We start from the raw sequence: 24,233 nt of genomic DNA, 5'->3' as shown, positions 1-24,233 counted from the left end.
TTAACTGTTCCCTGCTGCATTCTCCATGGCAGCACCTCTACCCATCAGAATCCACTGGCCAACCAATCAGCTCTTTCTTCTCATGCAGTATAAACCGTTGTTTGCTTTACAATTTGTATTCTTGTGATCTGTCCTGATGAGTGCCAAACAAGCTGCTTAGACAGCGTGTATTTTCTTCAGCAATACTAAAGAAGAGCTTGTTTGAAACTGTCCTTGCTGTCACGGATCAGCTTGATGTGGTGGTCTAGACTTCTCTCTTCATACTGTTTACTGCTTTATGTATTAGGTCACTTTCTGAGACACCACCTTTTCAGGGTTGAAGTGTCAAATTTCTTCAGATTATCCAGTAGCTTAACATGAAGAAGATACTTTTTGTGTATTTGAGCTGGAGTTCCAACCTTACTGCCTTCTTATCAGATTGTAAAACCCACCCAAAGTGCAGTGCAACCTTAGTATTACATAGCTTACAAAGAGCATTATCATAGCTGCAACCCCAGCCTGTCAAATAATACAAAATAGTTGTTTGCTGTAATATGGCTATAAAGCATTACTAGATAAATTTTGTAATTTTAAATGCATAGCTAACTAAAAACAAAGTCCATGCAGCCAGCATTGAGAGGGCTAACTCAGTACCATGATAGAAAGACAGAAAGAAGTTGCATTTATGTAAAACATTTTCATGACTTCAGGACATCATAAAGCTTTACAACAAATGAAGTACTTTTGAGGTCACTCGCGTGGTCACTGTTGTAATGTAACAAATAGCAGTAGCCAATTAGCAAATAACAAACTCGCACAATCAGCACTAAGATAATTACAAATAATCTGTTTTAGTGAATACTTTCTTCTTCACCTGAAGGTAGGTCCAACCCACAGCACCATGATCTCCACCATGGGTAGGGCAAGGAGGCAGATCTCAAATTCAGCCTAGCTGGAACAGGGATTAAACCTCATGCTGTTAACACCAATCTGATCCACACCAGCTATCCAGCCAACCAGCACCCTCTAGGAGCCAGAGTTGCATTGGCAACATACACTTTTACATGTATGCTGTAGCAATAGATAGTGATGCTAGAGGCTCCAATCTCTTTCCATCACATGGCTGACCAGGAATCTCTCTAACTCTTACCACCTACCATTACCGTGGGTTGGACGGATTTGCAAGTTAATACTCAACCTGTTTGGATGCATTATGAACACACCTTCTTTAACCATCAAGTCCTGGATTTGCACCTGATCCCAGAGCTTCTGGCTTAGAGGCAGGAACACTATCCACCGTGCCACAAGACATGTAGTGAATATTGGTTGAGAGATAATTATAGGCCCAGGCATCAGGGAGGACAGCCATGTTCTTCTTCCAATAGTGTCATAGGATGCTTTACATCCACCTAAGAGAGCAGGCAAGGTCTGGTGTTAACATCTCATTTCAAAGACAGCTCTTCTGACAGTGCAGTACTCTCTCCGTATTGCACTGAAGTGCCAGCCTAGGTTATGTGCTCCAAGAGTGCTATCACTGAGCCATGATTGACATAATGTAGTCTTTTAGAATGTAGGTATATCACTTTGTATACATAGCACATTAAAGTTGACATTTCTCTGCTGATAGTTTCTCAACATTTTAAAATTTTTAACCATTCTAAATATAAACTTCCCACTTTTGGTCTAGAGAATTGGTCATTCCTCAGAAACAATACTGACATGAGAAATAAAACATTGTTATAGTAAGTTCCTAAATGCATCGCTTTGCTAATTTTCCTGTAAGACAAATATCATATCCAATGGGATCCAGTGCAGATTCTCTAACAATTCAGATAAGATCCAAGATTGTTAATGACTGATCAGAGGATATTAATCAGCATTGAAGGCCTTCAAGTTGATCCATTATTCTAACAAACAATGTAATGGTCATGACTAATCTATTGTACATTTTTTTGAGGTAAGTATTTTAGTTTATCCATTTAACAATTGTGATTACATTTCAAAAATAATATATTAGTTGTGAAGTCCTCTGTAATAGTCCGAGAACATTATAAATGTATGTTCCTTCCTTATTTCTATGGACAGGTAAGTTGCTTTTAGAAGGTTTTATAACCTAAAGGAGAAACAATGCCTCAGGGTAACCGAATCTTTGGAAGGGACCTGAAACAAGCATTGGGCCCCTCATTACCATAATCAAGGAGTCTAACACCAGTTTTACCTGGCCACACTGAGTGCCTGAAAATAGCTCAAGGACAGAATGGCATCAGGCATTTTTTAGGCATCCTTGGGATGCAGGGACTGGCTCTGCAAAACTGCCAGTTGTTTTTTGCCACTTTTCCCCTGGAAGAATGAGATGACAGATTCCTATGCCTGAATGTCTCATGCTTTTTGAACATAGGTACTTAATAAAACAGGTGAATAACAATGGATATGTACTATTTGTCACAGAAACCCCACAAATGAATATATTTTGTATTAGCTTTTGAAGTTTATTCCATTTGGATCTGATTTCTGTGGTCATGGATCTTATATAGTACACAAATGGCCAGTATTCTGTGTACAGCTGAGCTTAGATTAATGACTTTGCTGCAATTGTCGCAATTTTAATGAGTTGATTGTTAGAATTGTTACAGTCATTATATATTATTATTGATGAATGGAAATTTTCCATATGTAAAATCTATGCTATCAAAATTTCTGATTTTCATTTCACTTATTATGTTGTTCGTTATGAAACGCAGCTGTTTTGCTGAGGAGATCGATAGACACAAATCGAAGGGCTACAGAATGAGAAGATGGCGTGTTTCCTCCAACATCCGGGGCCTGACAGTCTACGCCGATTTACCAGAGAATCTTTGGCTGAGATTGAGAAAAGAATTGCTAAGGAAAAAGCTGAAAAGGCATCAAAACCTCCCATAGAAGAAGAAGATGAGAAACCCAAACCCAAAAGTGACCTTGAGATTGGCAAAGCCCTGCCATTTATTTATGGAGATCTTCCTTCAGAATTAATTGGAGAGCCTCTGGAGGAACTAGACCCCTTCTACAGCTCAAAGAGGGTAAGCCCCAGAAAGATTAATTATTTCTACAGTGGCCTCAACTTTTGAAAGTAAAAAGGATATGGAGGTGATTTATTGTGAAGAGTAATCAATTATAATTTATATCCTGTGTGGAAATACCTAACATTCTGGAGTAACCAGATAACAAGGAGCAGCATTTTCTACTTTTAGAAATAAGATGTGAAAATCTTGGGGATTTTTTTGTTTCTTTGACAGAATCTGATGACAAAAAAGTACACTAAGAATAGTGAAGAATCAAGTGAGTGAGGAACATAGAGCAATTAATATCAGTGGAGATAAGGTACCAGAGAAACTAATGGACTAAAAGCCAACACATCCCTTGAACCTGATAACCTACATCCTTGGGTCCTAAAAGAGGTGGCTGCAGAGATAGTGGATGTATTGTTATGATCTTCCAAAATTCCCTAGATTCTAAAATGGCCCCAGCAAATTAATAGATAACAAGTGTAATATCACTATTCAAGATAGGAAGGAGAACAGGAAAGTAAGGCCAGTTAGTCTAATATCAGTTGTTGGGATAGTGCTGGAAGGAGGTACTAACAAGGCACTTGGAAAAAACACAGTACAATTAGACAGAGTCAACAGGGTTTTATGAAAAGAACATGTCAGATAGACTAATTGAAGATTTTTGGGGAACAGTAGATAAAGGGGAACTAGTAGATGAAGTATATCTGGATTTCCAAAAAAAATTTAGATTATTTCACAAGATAAATACTCCTTGACTTAGAGCTAATATGTATGTAAAGATAGAGGGTTGGTTAATGGACAGAAAGCAGAGAGGAAGAATAAATGGGGCACTTTCGAGTTGGCAGATTGTAACTATTGTAATAGCCTCAGCAAGGACAGAGCTGAGGCCATTTGTAATCTACATTAATGACTTAGATGAGGAAACTGAGAGTTTGCTGATGACACAAAGCTAGGCAGGACAGTGAGCAGTGAGGAGGACTTCAAAAGAATATAGATAGGCTAAGTGAGTGAGCAATAACATGACAGATGGGGAATAACACAGAAAATGTGAGGTTCTTCAGTTTGCTAGGAAGAATAGAAAATCAAAAATATTTTTTATTGGTGAGAAACATTGGAATGTTGAGGTTCAGAAGGACTTCGGTGTCCTCATACAAGAAATGCAAAAAGTTAGCATGCAGGTGCAGCAAGAAAGTAGGAAGGGAAATGATATGTTAACATTTATTTCAAGGGGCTTAGTGTACAAGAGTAAGGAAGTCGTGCTACAATTGCACTGAACTTTGGTGAGACAACACCTGGAGAAATGTGCATAGCTTTGGTCTGCTCATCGAAGGAAGGATGTACTTGTCTTGGAGGTGGCGTGGGGGAGGATGACTAGATTGATTCCTTGAATGAGATGATTGTCCTTTGATGTCTCATCAAAGTTGAGTAGAACAGGCTTGTGCACTCTTAAGTTTAGAAAAATGAGAGGTTATCTCATAAAGCCATTTAAGATTCAGAGGGAGCTTGACAGGGTAGATACAGAGAGGTTGTTTCTCTTGGCTGGAGAGTCTAGAATAGGGAGCAGAGACTCAGGATGAGCAGTTATTCACTTAAGACTGAGATGAGCAGAAAAATTTTAAATTCTGTACCCCCGAGGGTTGTGGATGCTCAGTCAGTTCAAAGCTGAGACAAATAAATCTTTGGACTCAGGATCGGGCAAGAGACTACAGTTAAAGTCAAAGATCAACCAGGATCTTATTGAATGCATGGACCATACCTGCTCCTATTTCTTATGTCATATGTGAATCAAAATGTCATTTAATTCTGCTGTCTGTCAGGTTAAATTGTTTGATTCAATCTTGTTAATACACACTGAAGCATACTCGAGGCAGAAAAAAATTTGCATGTTAAATAATTCTAATTATGTATGTTTCTGTCTCATAAGTTAAGATGTTAGAGCTTTTACTTTAGGTGCACATGGCAGTCTGGCTGCAAATTGTGCTAAACATTGCTGTGGTTTTCTGAAGTGAAGTTATGGTTCAAGTTTTGACTGAAATTCATTTACATAATTACAAACATAAAACCTTTCATGAACCAGTGTGCAGGCATGGTTTTTGCAGTAATTGCTTATTTTGTTTTCATTTCATTAAAAAATATACCTTGATGTATTTAAAAGTGCAGTAATTGAGCTGAAAATAGAGTTTTCACAAAATATAAGCATTCTTAATCAGTGTTTAGTCCACTGCTTGTGAGTAACTGGTTTTAAATAACTAAAAGAAACTATACAGAGACAGTTACTAGTTTCATTGGTCTACACTAGTCAGTTTCTTAGTAAATTAAGTATTTTTTAATATTTGAAAGCTTTCAAAATGTGCCTGTTACTGCCCTTGCGCCAAAAACAAAAAAAAGACTTTTAAAATAATTTTTAAATTCTGTACCCCCAGGGGTTGTGGGGGCTCAGTCAGTTCAAAGCTGAGACAGATAAACCCATGAAAGGGCAATTAGCAGAAACTGGCCACGATGATTAATCTGATCTTGGGGTGGGGCTGATTTGTGGGCAGGGCTTGTTTCTAACAGAATGCTTTTTAAACCTGTGCAAAAGTTTGCAAAAATTCAATTTACACCGGATTGTAATTTGTGCTTGAAATTCCTCAATCTTTTATGCTGGTTTGACTGCTTCCAGGCAAATCGTGAGCACAACTCTACGCTGTTCTCTTGACCCTACAATTTGTAGCTGCAAGTCTTAGCTCTCCACTCAAACAGGTAGAAACTTGGCCGCGTAGAGTCCATTTTCGAAATAGCTAATTAAACCCCGAACAGAGCATTGCAGTGGCCTGATCGTCAGCAGCACTTACTCTTCCTCCTCTGAACTCCCTTTCCTTGACATTAATTAGGCCCCAGGCCCAACAGCAGGGGCACCTCAAACCTAAACATTCAGGCAGAGGGGTTGTACCCTGTGCTGCTAAGTTATACACTTTTTATCGTTGATTGGGATATCAATGAGCAACAGATGTTTTGCTTGTTTGCCAAGAGGATGTGGCCATGGGATCCCCCTGATTCTTTTCCAATTGTAGAGTTAACAGCAATGAATCATTTTAAATGTAGAATTTCTGAATTTTTGAAGGGGTAGTCATGCCATGCTCTTCACTCCACCCTCCAACCCCCTCCCCCCTAAGAAAATGTGGACACCTGGTGAGAGGGAGGTGGTTGAATGTCTTAGGTGCTACCCTGTAATTTCTGCCTACGCCCTTGCTGTAATACAGGGCAGGCCAGAGGATTGACCATATGAATTTGAGCTCTTAGCATCGGATATTTGATATTCAGGAGATGGGTCATTTTGAGCTGTCAGTTTGGACACCACAACAGATAGGAATGGTATAACCTTACTTGGCTCTCTGCTGCTGGAGTTTCCAATCATCTTTGGTGGAAGCAGGTTGGTGGAACAGGTATGGATACAGTAAAGTTCCAACATTCGCAACAACCTCTTTCGTGAATTCACCTATCTGTGCCTAAGGCTTTGTACGGCAAATTGCCCATTATGGGCCCAACTCTTCGCTTATCCGTAGTTTCAAACGTAGGAAATAGAAGCTAACTTTAGAAAATGCTGAAAAAAGTAAAAAAAAACGCGTAAATGAAGTTAAAAAGTACTGATGGGCCAGAATAGCACCCCCCTCCCCCCAACTGCACCCCCCCCCCCCCCCCCCCCCCCCCCCCCCCCCCCCCCCCCCCCCCACCACCCCCCGCAGTGGGTTCTCCTGTGGCGCGGCCAGCAAGCCATTGAAATCTGCATTCACATCAGCAGAAACGGAAGATCCCACCGGTGTGAGGGGCTGGAAAATTCTGGCATGGTGTCCGTGACGCATTTCCAGAAATGGAAAGTACACACTGCATGTGCATCGCCTGCCATTGTTTGCATGTGGGTGTTGATTATTGCTGCGATTTAATTCCTGACCACAGCCCACCACCACTCTCCAGTAAATAGTACTGTACGTGTGACAAATTTTACATTGTTCTTGTCTTATTAAACAATTTCTCCAGTAAATTTCAGTCTAAATTTATTAAAAACATAAAGGCGTGATTTTCCAGTCCTGGAAATTCCTGCCCGAAGTCTATGGGCCTTTTGCTGATCCGTCAAATTTTCCATCCTGCCCACAATTCCCACGGTAGGCGGAACTGGAAAATCCCACTGATAGCTTTTATTGCCTTTGATCCTTTATGCATGTCAAATTTTAGGATGGCTTGGAAACTATCTAATTGACTCTCATTGTAAAGTGCTTCATCATTTGCGATTTCGCTGTTTGCGAGGTTTCGCGGAAATGTAAACCCCACAATCGGCAGGATTTTACAGCATTTAAAAATCTCTGAAATATAATTTAAAGTCTTTCTAAATGGTCAACTGATTCCCAGTTACAATATTGCAGTACTTATGTCTACAGCAGCATGGATTGGAATCCACAGGGACCTGATAAGTCCAATCAAATGCAGCCGGGCCTTTGGGAGTTATTATTAATATTGCCATTAATGTTTTGTTAACTGTCAAACTTTAACAAAGTAAAGTTGAGGTGGCTTTCAATTTGATTGGAATCTTGCTTGTCTTAAATTTAAGCTACTATGCTTTGTGCCCTTGTAATCTTGTTAGTTTTGAAATGGCGCTGTGTGAATATTAGAAGGCCAACACATTAATGTGTTCATAATCAAATTTCTTTATAGAAGTGCTAATACGTCTATTTTGGACAGGTTAACAACTGTATTAAAATAGCCAACAGAGGAGTTTCACATGATGTGCTGAGCATTTATATATCAATAGCTACAGTTGTAATTTTAAGGCCCTGATATCTTCTTTGATCTACAGGTGAAATTGAGGAAATGGACCGCTTGCACTATGATGTTGTTATTTCGAAGCAACTGGTGGGCAGAAGGGAGTGGGAAGTGGAGGTGGGGAGGGTGGGTGGAGACAATTTTACCTGCTTCTCGTTTGAACAACAAGCAACCACTGAACAAAAATCTGGTGGGGATTTGAACAGCCATTTGCCAACTTGATATAACTTTCAGGCAGCTCTTTAAATTGGTGCCCAGCTCTCCTGCCACAAATGGGAGGCTGCTTAATTATGCAAATTGTTGTCCAATGCTGTTTTTGGGACCCTAATTGCCATTTTCTTGGAGAAAAATGGGGGAAAGAAGGTGAACTACTTGCTGGTCCCGCTTTTTCCAGGCATTAGAAAGCTCAATCAGAAGCTGTTTCTACTTTGCAGTCATTTTCCTTCGGGCCTCAAAGGAATCTCCCAGCCTACCTGAGCCCCTACCACCTAACCTCTACCCCAGAATTTGCTTTCCCTCAAACAGGCTCTACCCACCATCCTGCTCCATGCAGCCTATTTCTGTGGCACCAACGCAGCGAGTTGCAGTGGAACTTGGTCCCTGCGCTTGGTGCCTGCCACTCATTGGTAAAATGGTTCGGGCCTATCAGCTGGAGCCTCGGCCAGTCATCAGACTACACATCACCATTGTAGTATCCCCTGAACCAAATATCTCCCACAATGTTTCTTTCCCTCTCCAGGTAATTGCTACTCAGCAAAGGTAATATTTCAACACCACCAACATACAGCCCTACAGCAGAAAGGTAGAGGACAAGTTGGCTCAAACTGCTTTGCAAGTCTCTCAAGCTCCATTGTCACCTTAACCTATGTTTTATCTTCTCTTTCAGACATTCATAGTCATAAACAAGGGGAATGTCATCTTTAGGTTCAGTACAACGCCTGCAATGTACATGCTGAGTCCCTTTCACCCCCTCCGGAGAGCAGCCATCAAAATCCTAATTCATTCATATCCTTCTTGTTCAATTTTACTAAGATGATTAAACAGTGTCTTATGTTGAAAACCTGTAAATATCGCAGGCCTCGTATCTTTTTAGTTGATTATGACACTAGAGTTGGGGCTATACTCGTTAAATACATAAATTGTTATTGAGTAGTTTGAACTAGAGTAGGGACAGATTTGAATAAAATCTGATTATCTGCCCCAAATTCAAGCAAAACAAATAGGTAACTGCAGGCCTACAATAGCTCTTGGGACCAAAGGAAAGAATGTAGAAGGCAATATTAGCAGTACAGCTATAATTCAGGGTGCAGCTGTGATTTGAGTTATGGAAATTGTTGTATAATGTTTAATAGTTATGGAGGAGATGCTCTTTTCCTTAACATTGTTTTTGTAAATTATTTAGCCTGTTCATCATGTTTACCATTTTAGCAAACTGTGTGTTCATGACAATGAGCGACCCAGCACCCTGGACGAAAAATGTAGAGTAAGTTTTTGAATTAATTTTCTTTTTAAATCTCTATTGCAATTATTTTTATTGCTGTTGGTGAAAAAAGTTTGATCATTGTTGACTAAAATGCAGTAGAATGTATTGATGCCCTGTTAGGATAGATGAGAGAGTTTGCTGTTGTTATTTGCTGTTATAGTACACTATTTATTCAATATATTTTTAGAATGCGAGTATCTGCAATGGTGTTTCACTTCAGTATTGTACCTTTACCACACGGATTGCAGTGAGCCAAGAAGGCCTACTATCAATGTCTCAAGGGCAACTGAGGATTGTCAATAAATGCTGGTGTTGCCACAGAAATCTATATTGCAAGAATGAATAATTTTAATAAAGATCTCCACCCATATTAGAGATAAATATGAGAAAAGAATATTCACCAATAAAATACACTGCTTATGGAATATCAATCCTTTAAGCCTCTGTCCAAAAACTGCAGGATTATATTCCTTATGTTTCATTTTATGGCAGTAATCAGTTTAGAAATCACACACTCGTGATTTAAACATACGGTTGCCCCCCACCCATCCTCCTCCAATTTCTTCACCTTTTTGAAATATATTACTGAGGCATGGTTCTATTTCAACAGTCACCCTCTAGTACCTCACTCAAGTCTTCTTGTGTGAGCTTGAACAAAGAGGGGCATCACAGCTAAGACAGACTTTGTCCCCACCTCTCAGTCACATTCACTGGATAAGAAACAGCTGCAGGAATTCTGTTTAATTTCTTGTCCTTCACTAGCCCATGGGTCCTTCGGCAACCTGTCACGTCCTTATGGCCGGCTCAGCTGAGATGAGCTACTCAATGTCCCGATGCATGTTCTTCTAGTGCACTCAACATAGTAACCATCACAAGGGAAGGAAATAGGGTCAAGGGAAAGCAAGCACTGAGTGTGAGTAAAGAGTGAAATGTAGTAACTGAAAGCACAGTCAAAGAGATAAGCTTTTGAAAAGGTTTTAGAAGTGGGGAAAGAAATTGCAGGGCAGAGAAGTTCAGGGTGTTCCAGAGAGTGAGCTCAAAATAGTCAAAGACTCTACTATTAACGATGAAATGGAGAGAAGAGGTGATGCGAAGCCAGTCTGGAAGAGAAGCACCGCCAGTTGTAATTTAAGATTAGAGGAAGCTGCACAGACTCCTTGGCTGATGCTTTGGAGATAAATATAAATGAGGATTAAGATTTTGAAGTCAATGCTTTGAGGAGCAAAGCAAGTTTAGTGAGAACAGCCAAGTAGATTTTAGCGCAGAAAAGGATGTAGATGACTTTGGACAATTTGGAATTATCTAAGATGAAGCTTGTGAGGAGTGCAATGTAGATGTCAAGCCTGGGCTGGTGAAGATAGCATCAGCAGCATTGAGGTGAATTTAGGGCAGAGGTGCAAGTATGCAGTCAGGTGATGCATAGGATGTAAGATTGGAGCCTCAGAGTCAAAACATTGTGGTAGCACATAGGATTCAGCCTGGACAGGCAGCCAGAAAGGAGGGTGGGACTGGGACAGAAGAATGCAGAATTTATGATAAAAACCAAACAGCATTGTCAGTTTTAAGTTAGAGAAAATTCTGGATCATCAATGACTTAATGTTGGGCAAGCAGTCAACCAGTGGTGGTCTTAGAGTCAGTGGTGGTAGCAGAAGGTTCGAACTTGTGCTATCAGTGTACTTGTTGAAGCTGACACCATACTATGGATTAAAAACAAAAAATGCTGGATAAACCCTGCAGGTCTGGTAGCCTCCGTGGAGAGGTCTATACTATGGATAATGTTGTCAAAAGACAGCATGTAGATAAGCAAGAAAGGAGGGCAGGAAATAGGGCCTTGGGAAATAAGTGCATGAGGAGAAACCATTTCAAGCGATGGGATAGATAGATGAGCGAGATCACTGCCACAAAGGTGCTGAGGAGGGAGGCAGTGGAGAAGGTCACTGTGGTTTACTCAATGTGGACCAGGTTTCAAATCTGCGCTTGTTGTATCTTGACAAAAGCAGGTAGATTGTTTTTGTAACCTTATACATCATTCTGCAGGCTGGGTAAATTTAATCTAGACAGCCTAGCTAAACATGACACAAATGAATGTCTAAAAATTAATTTGGTTTATTTTTTATTTACTTATTAATGCTGTTACATAAATAGCAAACACATTGGAGTCTGGAGCTTTATTAAGAATAAACCTCATATGTTTTGTAGCCAACATAAAATTATCATGTCATTATATCCCTATTGGGCTACACATCATACACAATTTAAAAAGCTGTCTAAATCAAGTAACAAGTGTGCTACAGCAACCCAGAGTTAAATTTGTCCCTTTTCTCCCAACCCAAAATAAACGATTCGGGGCTGGATTATCATCTTTGAGGAGGGAATCGTGAATCGAGCCATTCCTGCAGCAGAGCCAGCGAGGTTGGGAGAGCAGCATGTGGGCTCGCCCTCATCTCACATCACTGAAAATTGCTGGTGACGGGAATGGGAGCAGGAATCCTGGAATTAGGTCCCACCTGCCATGTTTTTTGCCAGCCCAACTCCATTCCAACACAAATGGAGGCATGAAAATCCAACCCAGCTAGTCTGCGATTAAAGCTAGGTACCTCCCATAATTGATTGCATAGGAACAGAAATATCCTTAGCCAAATACTTTTTACTGGTCAGGACCGCATTTTGACTGTCCTCCTACAGTTGTTTTTTGTAGTAATTAGGTACCTGGGTTCACTCATGGATGGAAAACCCCCTGTGATGAGCTGCATTCTGTATCCAAATTCCCAATATACTCCTGGCATGTAAAGCTCTGCACCTGGATTTAACTTTTGGCAATGGTGTGGGATTAATAGGGGAAAGAATTTGGGTGTAAGTCTCTCAGGTATCTGGGTGCTGATGGCAGTAGGTCCATTGGCTTATGATTTTATCTTATAATAGCTGCACATTAGTCCTTTGGCTGAGATGATCTCTATATTAAATACCCTGCTTTTGATCCAATATTCCATTCATATTTTGGAATAGTAGGTTATGCAATCCTGATAACAACCAACATATATTTTCCCTAAAAACAATGAAGCGTTTTAAAACTCTTGTATAGTGTTTAACATATTGCTCATTGGATACTAAATTATTAAAAAGGCATGATAGTTATTTCCATTTAATTTCTACCTGTCTCAACTGTTTAACTGTAGGTACGCATTCACTGGGATTTATACCTTTGAAGCGATGATAAAGGTATTTGCCCGTGGATTTGTTATTGATTACTTTACGTTCCTTCGTGATCCATGGAACTGGCTGGATTTTAGTGTCATCACAATGGCGTAAGTAACAATTATCTCCGTTAGGATAAAATTCTTTCAGGTATTAATTACAAGCCTTCATTGACAATATGGAACCATGTTCAGTGCAAATTTGAGGCACAGAATTTGAGCTGGTCACCTTACCTCCAGCTGACCCTCACATCTAGCGGCCCCCTCTTGCCAGTGGAACCTTGCCTCTGTCTTTTGGAACCGTCACCAGTGTGCAACCATCATATCTGTCTATCAGTTATCTTCTCCCATATTGGTTAAGTCCCTAGGACTGAAGGTTCATGGGGTAGTGTGGCATGCATTCCCAGGTGCACCCTGGGATCTCTGTCCCACCAGCAACCATGAGATCAAGGTGGATGTTCCTTAAACTGCCTACATTGGTGGGCACCTATGCCATGTGGTTCCTGCCCTCCAAGAGGACCACATATGATAGCGCAACATTGGCTGTATAAGGGAGGTGTCCAAAAGTCTCTGTCCTTTACAAGGCCCAGCAGAAATCCCAAATTTGGACCAATACAGAGTGTTTTTGGGTCTGGGCCTAAATTCTAGCATTCGGTAGGGTCATGGAATTTCAACCCCTCTATATTTCCCTCCTTCGGGCTTTGTTATTTTGGTTGCATTCTGCTTTTGTCCTTCACCACCCTGTGGCAGGAAACCTTGCTCTTCTATTTCAAATTTCTCCCCAGTTACACTTGTCCAAAATTAAACGTACCATGACAGCCCCTCCCCCACTCCGCTATAAAATCCTGCAAATAAAAATTAGCTCATGAAAAGTAGATCATTTTGTTTTACCTCAGAAAATTTCCCATAAATTTGGTTCCATTCACACTCACAAACAACACAGCACACCAAGCTAGGCCACCCAAGTCTGGCTACACTCTGTACCTCCCCATGCTTATTGGCCAGCCAATTACTCTCTGGAGCCCTGATATAAACAGACAAAATGAGTATGCATCGTTCTTCATTGTGGAAGACGCAAATTGCATCTCGGGCTTCAGTGGAACTTGTGTCTTCAGCAATGCTTCAATGTGTGAGTCTCCTCTCTGTTGACAGAAAGGCATGGGTAGGGGGTCCTGTGGATTCCTGGGCTGGATTTTACAGCCCTCACCACCAGGTGTGTTTTCAGTGGGTGGGCACATAAAATACGATGGGTGCTAGCACATCGCCATTGCTCCCACCCCTGACCCATTCCCCATAAAATGGTAGGTGGGCAAGCGCCAAAATCAACAGCCCACCCACCTGCCCGCCATTTTTAAGGATAGAATTCATGGGTTTGGCGCGGGTAGGCAGGCGGGAGTGAGAAGGCAATTTTTTAAACTGAAGTGGTTAAAAGGTGGGGAAGGAGGGAGGCGGCTATGTCCTTTTTGGGAGTTGCCTTCTGCACATTGGGGGCAGCCCCCCAAAGATGTTAACCTGACCCTTTGTCAATTCCTACCGAGGCACCAAAACCCACCCCCCCCTACCCCTGCGGTCCGTCCCTTCGACCTACTTGCAGTCCCAGCAGCACCCACCACTGAATTCTGGCAATTTAGGGACTGCTAGATAGCTCCTGATGGTGGGACTTCCACCCACTGAGGGGCAGAAGTCCCACCTTCACCTCCACTTGGAGTGTGTTATGGCTGTGGGGTGGCCTTGTTTAATGCTGGTCTGTTCAGGGCCAACATTTCTTATGAGGGAACAAGCAGTATGCCCCTCCTCCCCTGTAAAATTCAGCCCCTGATTTACATCTCCAGTGGGTGAAGCTCCTGTTGGCCATCTTGCAACATTAAAACCGCTCAAAGTAGATTGCTTTTCCAAAACAATGAATGTTTTATTTGGACAAGCTACGAAAAGACCAGTGTGGCACCTTTCATTTAAAATGTTGTACCATGTCACTAAACCTCAGAAGCCAGGCAAACAATTTTATGCTATTTTAGCTATTGGGAAACCTTCCAACATGTTGGATTGTATTAATGGAGATATTTAATAAGTGTGCGGAATAAGTGTGTACATGGTGTGTTGTGTTCATCTCCAGCACTCCCAAGACAGAGATATTCACGTATCGGAAATGTGAGCGCTCTCAATTTGCCCTATCGTAAAATTAATAGACAGAAAATCCCAGAGATGTAATCACAAACTCTTCAGTGACAATAGGATGTGGAAAAGCATACATAGTGAGGCTTGGCTGAGAGTCCAGAAATCTATTACATTACTGAAACACCCAAGCCCCAGAGAAAACAGTGTTTGAGAGAGCTCTCCTGATGGCCTGGTAAATATTAATCCCTCAACCAGCATCACTCAAAACAGCAAATTACCTGATTGTTTTCTCAGTGCAGTTTGTGGGAACTTGGGCCTGGATTTTCATCTCTGAGGCATGTAGTGGGAGTCAGGAAAATGTCCAGGCTTGGCCTGCCCACCTCAGGAGAAAGTGCACACAAAAGCAGGATCTTCATTGTAGGGAGAGGTGTGGGGAGTAGAGGGTACGGGGCGGGTGCCATACAATCTTGGAAAAAGTGGGATTTCAACCCAGTTAAGAAAAAAACACAAAGGCCCTCACCCTCACACTCCTCACACTCCCCACACACTTCTCATGCCCATCCATTCCACCTCAGGCCCTTCACCCACCCCCCATGGCTCTTCATGCCTCCTATGCCAAGCTCTGCCTGTTCACCCACTCCCCGTAGCCCCTCAGGCCCCCTATACCAAGCTATGGCACTTCCATGTCCATTGACCCATTATACACCGTATAGAAACCAATGAACCCTATAGTGACAATAGGATGTGTAAAAGCATACATAATGAGGCTTGGCTGACAGTCCAGAAATCTATTACATTACTGAAACACCCAAGCCCCAGAGAAAGCATTGCTTGATTGACAGCTCTGGCTCCCTGATCTCTGCTGTTAATTTCTCAATGTTTGTTTACACAAGTTTAAGAGGATTCAAGTGCTTGCAGTTTCTGTTATTGGTACTTTGAAGGGTCTGGATGATTAACACTTTTATTGGGCTGTAGTGAAAGTACATTTTTAACATAGTGGAAAGTAATGGATAAATGACTTTATTTGAAGTTTTTTCACATATCCTATTGTCACCAAAAGGTTCATTGGTCTATACAGTGGATCAATGGGCATGGAAGTGCCTTAGCTCAGCATTGGGAGTATGAGGGGCCATGGGGGCTATGGGGTGAGGATGGAGGGGCATAGCTTAGCACAGGGGGCATGAGGGGCCTTAGGAGGTGAAGGAAGGGGCATATCTTGACACGAGGATGACCTTTTGAACTCACCCTTCAAAAGGTTCCCCCATGCAAACCAGGGTTTACAACTCTTTTGAGGTGCCGTGATCAATGACTCTTTGAAAAGCTGGCTCCGACTCCATGAAAATTGCAGAAGAGTGGGACATGCCCATCTCTGCAATGGAGCTAGCCAGGCCAGGAGTGCCGGGTGAACTGAACCAGCCTGCACCTTTTAAAGGTACTCTTGAAAATCAGATGACCTGGGAATGGAGTTGGGAATCCCTGAATCAGGACCCACCTGCCATTTTGGAAGGGCTCCCAAATTATCCTGACTTGGGGAAAATCCAGCCCTTGCTGTCTGAATCTTGGCTGCAATATTTCCCTACATTATAACAGTCACTACAATTCAAAAGTACCTAATTGGCTGTGAAGTACTTTAGGATCACCTGAGGTCTTGAAAGGTGTTAAATAAACACAAATTCCTTCTCAAGCTCTGAGCCCAGGAGCACTGTAAATAAAGACTCACCACAGCTTGTTGTAAGGAATGGGTTGGATGTTATTATGGAGCTCCTCTTCTATCATTCCTTTCATATCAATCAACTGAGGAAATACTTTCTATATCTATGTACTTATGTGATACTGTTCCGCATTCTTCCTCACCGAATTTACTCCATTGAGTAGTTAAGCCAAATGGACCAGAAAGATCCCATGTTTTTTTCTGTAGTCTGTGCTGAGTTAGTTGATTTTTTGTGGTGCTGACGCGAGTTCTACAATTGGCCTCAGTGCCCCTGTGTGAGGTCCAGTTGAGGAGGGGCGGGGGTGGTTGTTGGAAATGGCTGAGAGTTAGTGTGTGTTAGAGATTGTTTGGGAATGATGGGATTTGTTCTCAGCTGTGTGCCTGGATACTATGGGGCCTATCTTGGGCATGTTGCCCATGAAATTCTGTCCATTAAAATAAATCGATCCACTATCTCTGATGCAGAGAGCCAACAGGCAACATTCTCCTGCTGGTAACATGCATCTGTAACATTGGGTTTTATGGACAGTACTTTTCCAAACTCCATTCTGCAGCATGTACCAGGAAATATTAACTGAGCAGTTCTAACCTGTGAGAGTGAATCAAAAGGCATGCGGTGAAAGCTAGTTTTAATCTAAGTAACTAGACTTCAGTTCTTTTGGAAAGTGTAAGCTAGTTTGGGAGCTTTTCAAGAATTGAGATTCAAGGAACAATCCTCCTTCGGTATTAAAGTGAACATGGACTGATCTGAACTGAGAGCAGTCATTTGGATCAGAACATTGTGTTGGTCGGGTGGGCTCGCCGGAGGTGAGCAGGAGCGGTCGGGAAGCTGACCACCGCCCGCCATTGGGGCCCGACTGTGATTTCATGCTGTCTGGTCAGTTAAGGCTGCCTGTGCGGGGGGAGGGGAGGAGGGCGAGCGGGGAACTTCGCACATGCGCGCAAGTGCGCTCAGGAAAAGCTCCCTGAGGCACAGGGCTGCCTCGGGGAGATGAAGATTTTTGAAAATTAAACATAAAGAATTTCAAAATGTTAAAAAAACCGTGCTCCCTCATGCAACTCTGTCACATGAGCAGGGGCATGTTATGAATGAAATGTTAACATTTTAATTGAACTTTTAATTGCTGTTAGAAACCTCAAACAGCCCGTGGATGAGGTTTCCTAAAATATCCAAAGGCTGCTTGGCACGCCAACCTCAAGGTTAGACAGGCAGCGAAAAATTACATTTAATTGGTACTTTAATGACCTTAATAGTCCTGTTAATTGTCAGCGGGTGCGCTGCCGACTCCTGTGCACGCCCGCCTACCGAAATATTGCGCGAGTGCGCGATGACATCGGGATGCTCGCCCGACGTCGTTGTGCATCATTTTACGCTCGCTCAGGTCAGCTGCGCGCCTGCCCACCCAGCGAAAAATTCTGGCCTTGGCCTCAGTGCCCCAGCGTGAGGGGTGGATGTGGAGGGGGCGGGAGTGGTTGTTGGAAATGGCTGAAGATTCACCCAAGTGAAGAGATAGTTGGGGAGTAGCTAGGAGCGGCTACTTTGTCATGTCAGCATACCTGGAATTCTACACAAAATGTCTGCTCCAAAATTGTCCCTAACTAGCAACGCTGAAGGACAAAACACAGAAATGAGGCATGATTGGTTAATGCCGGTATGCATTCAGAGATCTTTCCTGAAAGCATTGAGCCAAAGTTTCTCTATAACATTCCTTGCCATCTATTTCATTAACAGAATGATCTTCTCTTCCTGATGAGGTGATTTTTTGAGATCTCACCAAGACTTTTACAGCTTCCTCCTAAGGCGACATTTGCATCCCTGTCAAACACATACCATTGGGTTAAGCAGCTATATTTGAAAATAAACAGTCCAGTGGCATTGCATGTAGTGCAGTCTTAGTGCCAGAGTGTGCTGCACTCATCTGCCCAGTTCCACACATGATGAGTTCTGGATCTCAGCCTATCTGTCTCAGAGAGCTGTTAACTGATTCTGATCCAACTAACCAGTTGCAACCATGATATAGCAGGATGGATTAATCTACATGGTGCTCAAGCCATGCAACTCATGCTCATTCTGAAGCCTTATGAAAAGGCTGTTTCTCCTTTCAACAGCTTGAATAGTGTGTGATAAAGAGATTGTGAGAAGGAACTTCCGGAGTGTTGATCACTCGTGTTAAAATAGGTTTCCCAGCTATTTCTTCTATCTTTTCCTCACACCAGCTGACAATGAAGAGGTGAGGTGAAGGGGGAAAAGTTACTCCTTATATAAAGGCAAAATACTGTGGATGCTGAAGATCTGAAATAAAAATAGAAAGTGCTGGAAAAACTCAGCAAGCCCGGCAGCATCTGTGGAGGGAGAAACAAAGTTAATATTTCGAGTCCAACATGTCTTTTCTTTGGAACCAGGCCTTGTTCTAGTGTTCCGGCATGCTTTGGAGTATTGCTCCAGAATTAATATATCTGTTTAATAATTTAATAATCCTTTACCAGTTTAACAATTTATAGGGGCAGGACTTTTCAATCGGCATGTGGGAGCAGGCCCGACACACTGACGCGTAAAATGATGCGCGATGACATCGGGTGTGCGTCCTGGCGTCATTGCGCTGAGTTGTGATGTTTTGTTCGGCGGGCGCAAGCCGGAGTCGGATGCGCGCCCGCCGATATGTAAATGGCCTATTAAGGCCATTAAGGAAGTGATTAAGGTCTTTGTAAACGCTGCCCGTCCAACCTTAAGGTTGTCGCGCAGGTGAAAAGGCCATGAGCGGAATGAGGTTTCCTACAGTTTTTATTAATTAAATAAATTTTCATAAATATAAAAACATGTCCCATCTCATGTGACGCAGTCATATGAGGGGGCATGTTTCAATACATGTTTTAATGTTTTATTTAATAATTTCAAAAGCGCTTCAATCTCCCTGAGGCAGCTCCGTGCTGGCCCCAATTCTCTCCTCCCCTCGCCCGCACAGGTAGCGTGAATGCTACTGCTCACGCCTCACGCTGGGCGGGCCTTAATTGGCCCACCCATGTAAAATGGCGGCGCAGAGCCGATTGGCTACCCCACCGCCCCTGCCTGAAAAATTCAGGCCATATAGTCTTGAGGATCACTCTCCATTTCTCACAGTAAAGATAAGAGCAGGGCACTGGTAATGTTCCTAAAGGCATCCCTGTTAAACACCTTGGTAGGTAGCAGGAGTCACACTTCAGAGTGTCATAGTTGAGACTTGTACCCATGTACCTGATTCACCATTAACATCCAGCCCACATGCATATAATATGGCATATGGCAGCACAAAGCACATCCACCACCGCAAGCAAGTCCTGTACTACTTTCTAACCTCCTGATTCCTGGATCAAACTCTCCTCCCTTATGCCTTGCAATGTCTGTGCCTTGGTCTTCAGTGCAAAATCACTGAGCTGACGTTCCTCAAGATGCGGGCACTTACTGCTAATGCAGGATCACAATTCTCTCCACAAACTCCACAAACTCCCACATGCCGCATTTACATATGAACTAATGAATTAAGAGCAGGAGTAGGCCACTCGGCCCACCGAGGCTGCTCTGCCATTCAATAAGATCATGGCTGATCTGATTGTAACCTCAACCCCATATTCCTGCCTACTCCCGATAACCTTTTACCCTCTTGTTAATCAAGAATCTATCTAGTTCTGCCTTAAAAATATTTAAAGACTCTGCGTCCACCGCTTTTTCAGTGTGAGAGTTCCAAAGATTCATGACCCTCTGAGAGAAAAAAATTCTCCTCATCTCTTTCTTAAATGAGTGAACCCTTATTTTTAAACAGTGATCCCTAGTTCTAGATTCTCTCACAAGAGGAAACATCCTCCCCACATCCACACTGTCAGGACTTTGAAGGTTTCAATTAAGTCGCCTTTTACTCTTCTAAACTCCAGTGGATGCAAGCCTAACCTGTCAAACCTTCTCTGGACTGCTTCTTTCCTTAAATAAGGAGCCCAATACTGTACACAATACTCCAGATGTGGTCTGATCAGTGCCTTGTACAACTGAAGCATAATCTCTCTCCTGTTGTAATCAATTCCCCTCACAATAAACAATAACATTCTATTAGCTTTCCTAATTACCTGCTGTACCTGTGTACTAACCTTGTGTGATTTATGCACTAGGACACCCAGTTTACCACCTACACATCCATGCTATGACCTTGTTTTATTTATTTAGGCACTTAATTAAATTAAAAGTAGGGGCTCAATTTAAACATCTCTAATTAATTCCCACACTTCTACCCTATTATGGATAGGGAGAGGTGTTGTGATAACTTTCCCCTTTCTCCTTGCCTCTTGGTTGTCAGCTCCAAGATGTGTTTTACACCTTTTGGAAGTTCTGAATTTCAGTCACAAACACAAAGAAGGCTTTCAGTTAAGTTTAAATCGAAAGAAGATAATGGGCCATAACTTCCCAGCTCCCCAGCATCAGATTGGAGAGGCACCCCAAAGACGTCCTGGGGAATTCCCATCAGATGTTCACAGGTAAGAGTTTGCATGACAATTGCCTAGAAGCGCAGACTTCCTCTGGGCAATTGTCCTTCATTGGGAGCCATCTGAAAATGCGATTTAAATCACAAACTTTGGATGGTTCCAACTGTGTTACATAGTTACCCAGAAAAAGTTAAAAGAATTAAAACCTCTTTTAAGTTCTAGGTAACTATTGTAGAGACCCAGATTGATCCAACCCGACCCAACCCAACACCCCCACATGGCCTCATTCCCCCGCCCCGGACATGAGCCATCCTAAGGCCTGACCCCACAGACGCGACCATTCACAGGTCTGATGCCCCACTGGACCAACCCTACCCAACCCCAGCCCCCCAAGCCCCCCCGACCCAACCCCCAACCATCCTCAAGTTCCGAAACCCCCCACAGCCTGCCCCCGCAGTCCAACCCACCTCCCATACCCCTGAGGTCCAACACTTCCTACAAACCCCACCACCACCACCCCTCCCAACCAAGGCCTGAGGTCCAAACCCCCATTCCCCCAAGATCGGACCTCCCCCGCTCCCTCCTGAGGTCCGACCGCCCTCATCCCCCCACAAGGTCTGAGCCCCATCCACCCTCCCCTGAAGTCCAACCCACCAAGGTCTGACACTGCCCCTCTGTCCCTGAGGTCTGACCCTCCGCCTCCCCCCATACACCCCTCAAGTTCTGACCCCTCCAATCCCCCCAAATTCTATCCACTTACCCTGGACACTTATCTTCTCCCTGACCTGTCAAAGGACTTTTAACTTACCTGGTTTATGGCAACTAATGCCGTAAAAAAGGGGACATGTCCACCTTCAATCCGATGGAGCCAGACCTCAACACAGGGCCTTGGGTATAGGCTGCACTGCCTGGGTCTCACCTGCCCTGAGTCGGAAAGTTGGGAGAGACAGGCTCAGAAAAAATTCACGGAAGTAATCAGGCACGGAGTGGCAGTCCAATGCTGATACCACTCCGAGGAAGTTACAGCTCAATGTCTATTCACAAAACACCCTGAAATGCTAACAGAGAAGAGAGAAAATGCTTCCATATGTTGGGGGAACCAAAACTAGGGGCCATAAATATAAGATCATCATTTGACAAAGGATGTGTATTCCTTTACAAAAATAAAAATACCTGGAAAAGCTCAGCAGGTCTGGCAGCATCTGAAGAGAGGAACACAGTTAATGTTTCGAGTCTGTATGACTCTTTTACAAAACTAAGTAAAAATAGAAGAGAGGTGGGGGGGGGGGCGCAAGTAGAGATGGATAGAGGGCCAGTGATAGGTGGAGATAGTCAAAAGATGTCATAGACAAAAGGACAAAGAGATGTTGAAGGTGGTGATATTATCTAATGAATGTACTAATTAAGGGTAGAAAGCAGGACAAGCAAGGTACAGATAGCCCTAGTGGGGGTGGTGTGAGATGAAGGAATCGAAAAATGCCATAAGGTAGAGAAAAAACAACGGATGGAAATACATTTAAAAATCATGGAAATAGTTGGGAAAAGAAAAATCTATATAAATTATTGGAAAAAAAAGGGGGAGATCAGAAAGGGGATGGGGATGGAGGAGAGAGTTCATGATCTAAAATTGTTGAATTCAATATTCACTCCGGAAGGCTGTAAAGTGCCTAGTTGGAAGATAAGGTGCTGTTCCTCCAGTTTGCGTTGAGCTTCACTAGAACAATGCAGCAGGCCAAGGACGGACATGTGGGCATGAGAGCAGGGTGGAGTGTTGAAATGGCAAGCGACAGGGAGGTCTGGGTCATGCTTACGGACAGACCGAAGGTGTTCTGCAAAGCGGTCACCCAGTCTGCATTTGGTCTCTCCAATGTAGAGGAAACTGCATTGGGAGCAATGAATGCAGTAGACTAAATTGAGGAAAGCGCAAGTGAAATGCTGCTTCACTTGAAAGGAGTGTTTGGGCCCTTGGACGGTGAGGAGAGGGGAAGTAAAGGGGCAGGTGTTGCACCTCCTGCGGTTGCATGGGAAGGTGCCATGGGAGGGGGTTGAGGTGGACGGGGTGATGGAGGAGTGGTCCAGGATGTCCCGGAGGGAACGATCCCTGTGGAATGTTGCCAGGAAGATGTGTTTGGTGGTGGCATCATGCTGGAGTTGGCGGAAATGGCAGAGGATGATCCTTTGAATGTGGAGGCTGATGGGGTGATAAGTGAGGACAAGGGGGACCCTATCATGTTTCTGGGAGGGAGAGGAAGGTGTGAGGGTGTATTTTCCTTTGTCTGGATTCTTGAGGTTGTTGATGTTTCAACCATTAAGAATTTCAAAGGAGGTTGTTCTAGCAGACCGGTAATCTCTGTTGGCTAGGCCTGGCTTATGAGTTATAGATGGCCTTTGTATATTTCTCTTTGAGTTTATTTTCTGCAGTCCACGGGGTTGTTATTGTCTCTTCAAAGCTACAAATTTCTTTGATACTGCTAGAATAGCTCCTATTGTTCAGGGTTACATGCAGACATAGCTTCAATCATTTTAAAGTCTCTGTCCAGTTTTTTAAAAAACTTATAACTTAGCCATGAGGATATATATATATATATATATATATTTTATAAAAAATATTGTGTGAGGCTTTAGCTCCATTTCTGTATCAAGTTAAACATGGGCAATGAAATCTCCTGCCGATGACTACCTCACTCTCCCTCAGCTAATGAATCAACACTCCTCTGTGTTGAACACCACTTGGAAGAAACACTGAGGGTGACAAGGGCACAGAATGGACTCTGGGTTGGGAACTTCAATGTCTATCGCCAAGAGTGGCTTGGTAGCACCACTACTGATCTAGCTGGCCCGAGTTCTGAAGGACATAGTTTCTAGACTGGGTCTGTGGCAGATGGTGAGGGATCCAACAAGAGGGAAAAGTCTACTTAACCTTGTCCTCTCCAACCTCGTCCTGTCACCGAGTTATCTGTCCATGACAGTATTGGTGGGTGTGACCACCGCACAGCCCTTGTGGAGATGGAGTCTCATCTTCACACACAGAGCACGTTTAGTGTGCTCTATGACACCATGCTAAAAGGGGCAGATTCAGAATAGATGTTACAACTCGAAATCAGCCATGCATGAGGTAATGTGGGCCATCAGCAGCAGAACTGTATTCCACCTCAATCTGTAATGTCATGGCCCAGCATATCACTCACTCTACAATTACCATCAGGCCAGGGAACCAACCCTGGTTCTCTGAGGAGTGCAGGAGGGCATTCCAAAAGCAGCACCAGGCATACCTAAAAAATGAAATGCCAACCTGGTGAAGCTCCAAGATTACTTACATGCATATTAGCAAAAACAGCATGCACTAGACAGAGCTAAGCAATCCCAAAACCAACAGCTCAGATCATAGTTCTGCAGTCCTGCCACATTCAGTCATGAATGGTGCTGAACAATTAAACAACTAAAGGGAGGAGAAGGCTCT

The 24,233-nt window shown here is 43.0% G+C and overlaps 1 protein-coding gene across 1 annotated transcript in view; it reads left to right on the top strand.

The window, feature by feature from the left end:
- The window catches only part of LOC121268967 (sodium channel protein type 4 subunit alpha-like), a 208,334-nt gene that overhangs the window by 52,730 nt on the left and 131,371 nt on the right, over positions 1 to 24,233 (top strand). The window contains exons 2-5 of the mRNA XM_041173268.1: positions 2,721 to 3,035; positions 8,707 to 8,825; positions 9,214 to 9,303; positions 12,481 to 12,609. Of these exons, the coding sequence (XP_041029202.1) occupies positions 2,775 to 3,035; positions 8,707 to 8,825; positions 9,214 to 9,303; positions 12,481 to 12,609 (599 nt within the window). The 5' untranslated portion in view covers positions 2,721 to 2,774. The remainder of the gene's footprint in view (positions 1 to 2,720; positions 3,036 to 8,706; positions 8,826 to 9,213; positions 9,304 to 12,480; positions 12,610 to 24,233) is intronic.

The sequence above is a fragment of the Carcharodon carcharias genome, chromosome 23 (assembly GCF_017639515.1).
Source record: "Carcharodon carcharias isolate sCarCar2 chromosome 23, sCarCar2.pri, whole genome shotgun sequence".
In the NCBI taxonomy this organism is placed as follows: domain Eukaryota; kingdom Metazoa; phylum Chordata; class Chondrichthyes; order Lamniformes; family Lamnidae; genus Carcharodon; species Carcharodon carcharias.
Note: the sequence above shows the minus strand (reverse complement) of the source record. Positions and strands in the feature narration are given on the sequence as shown.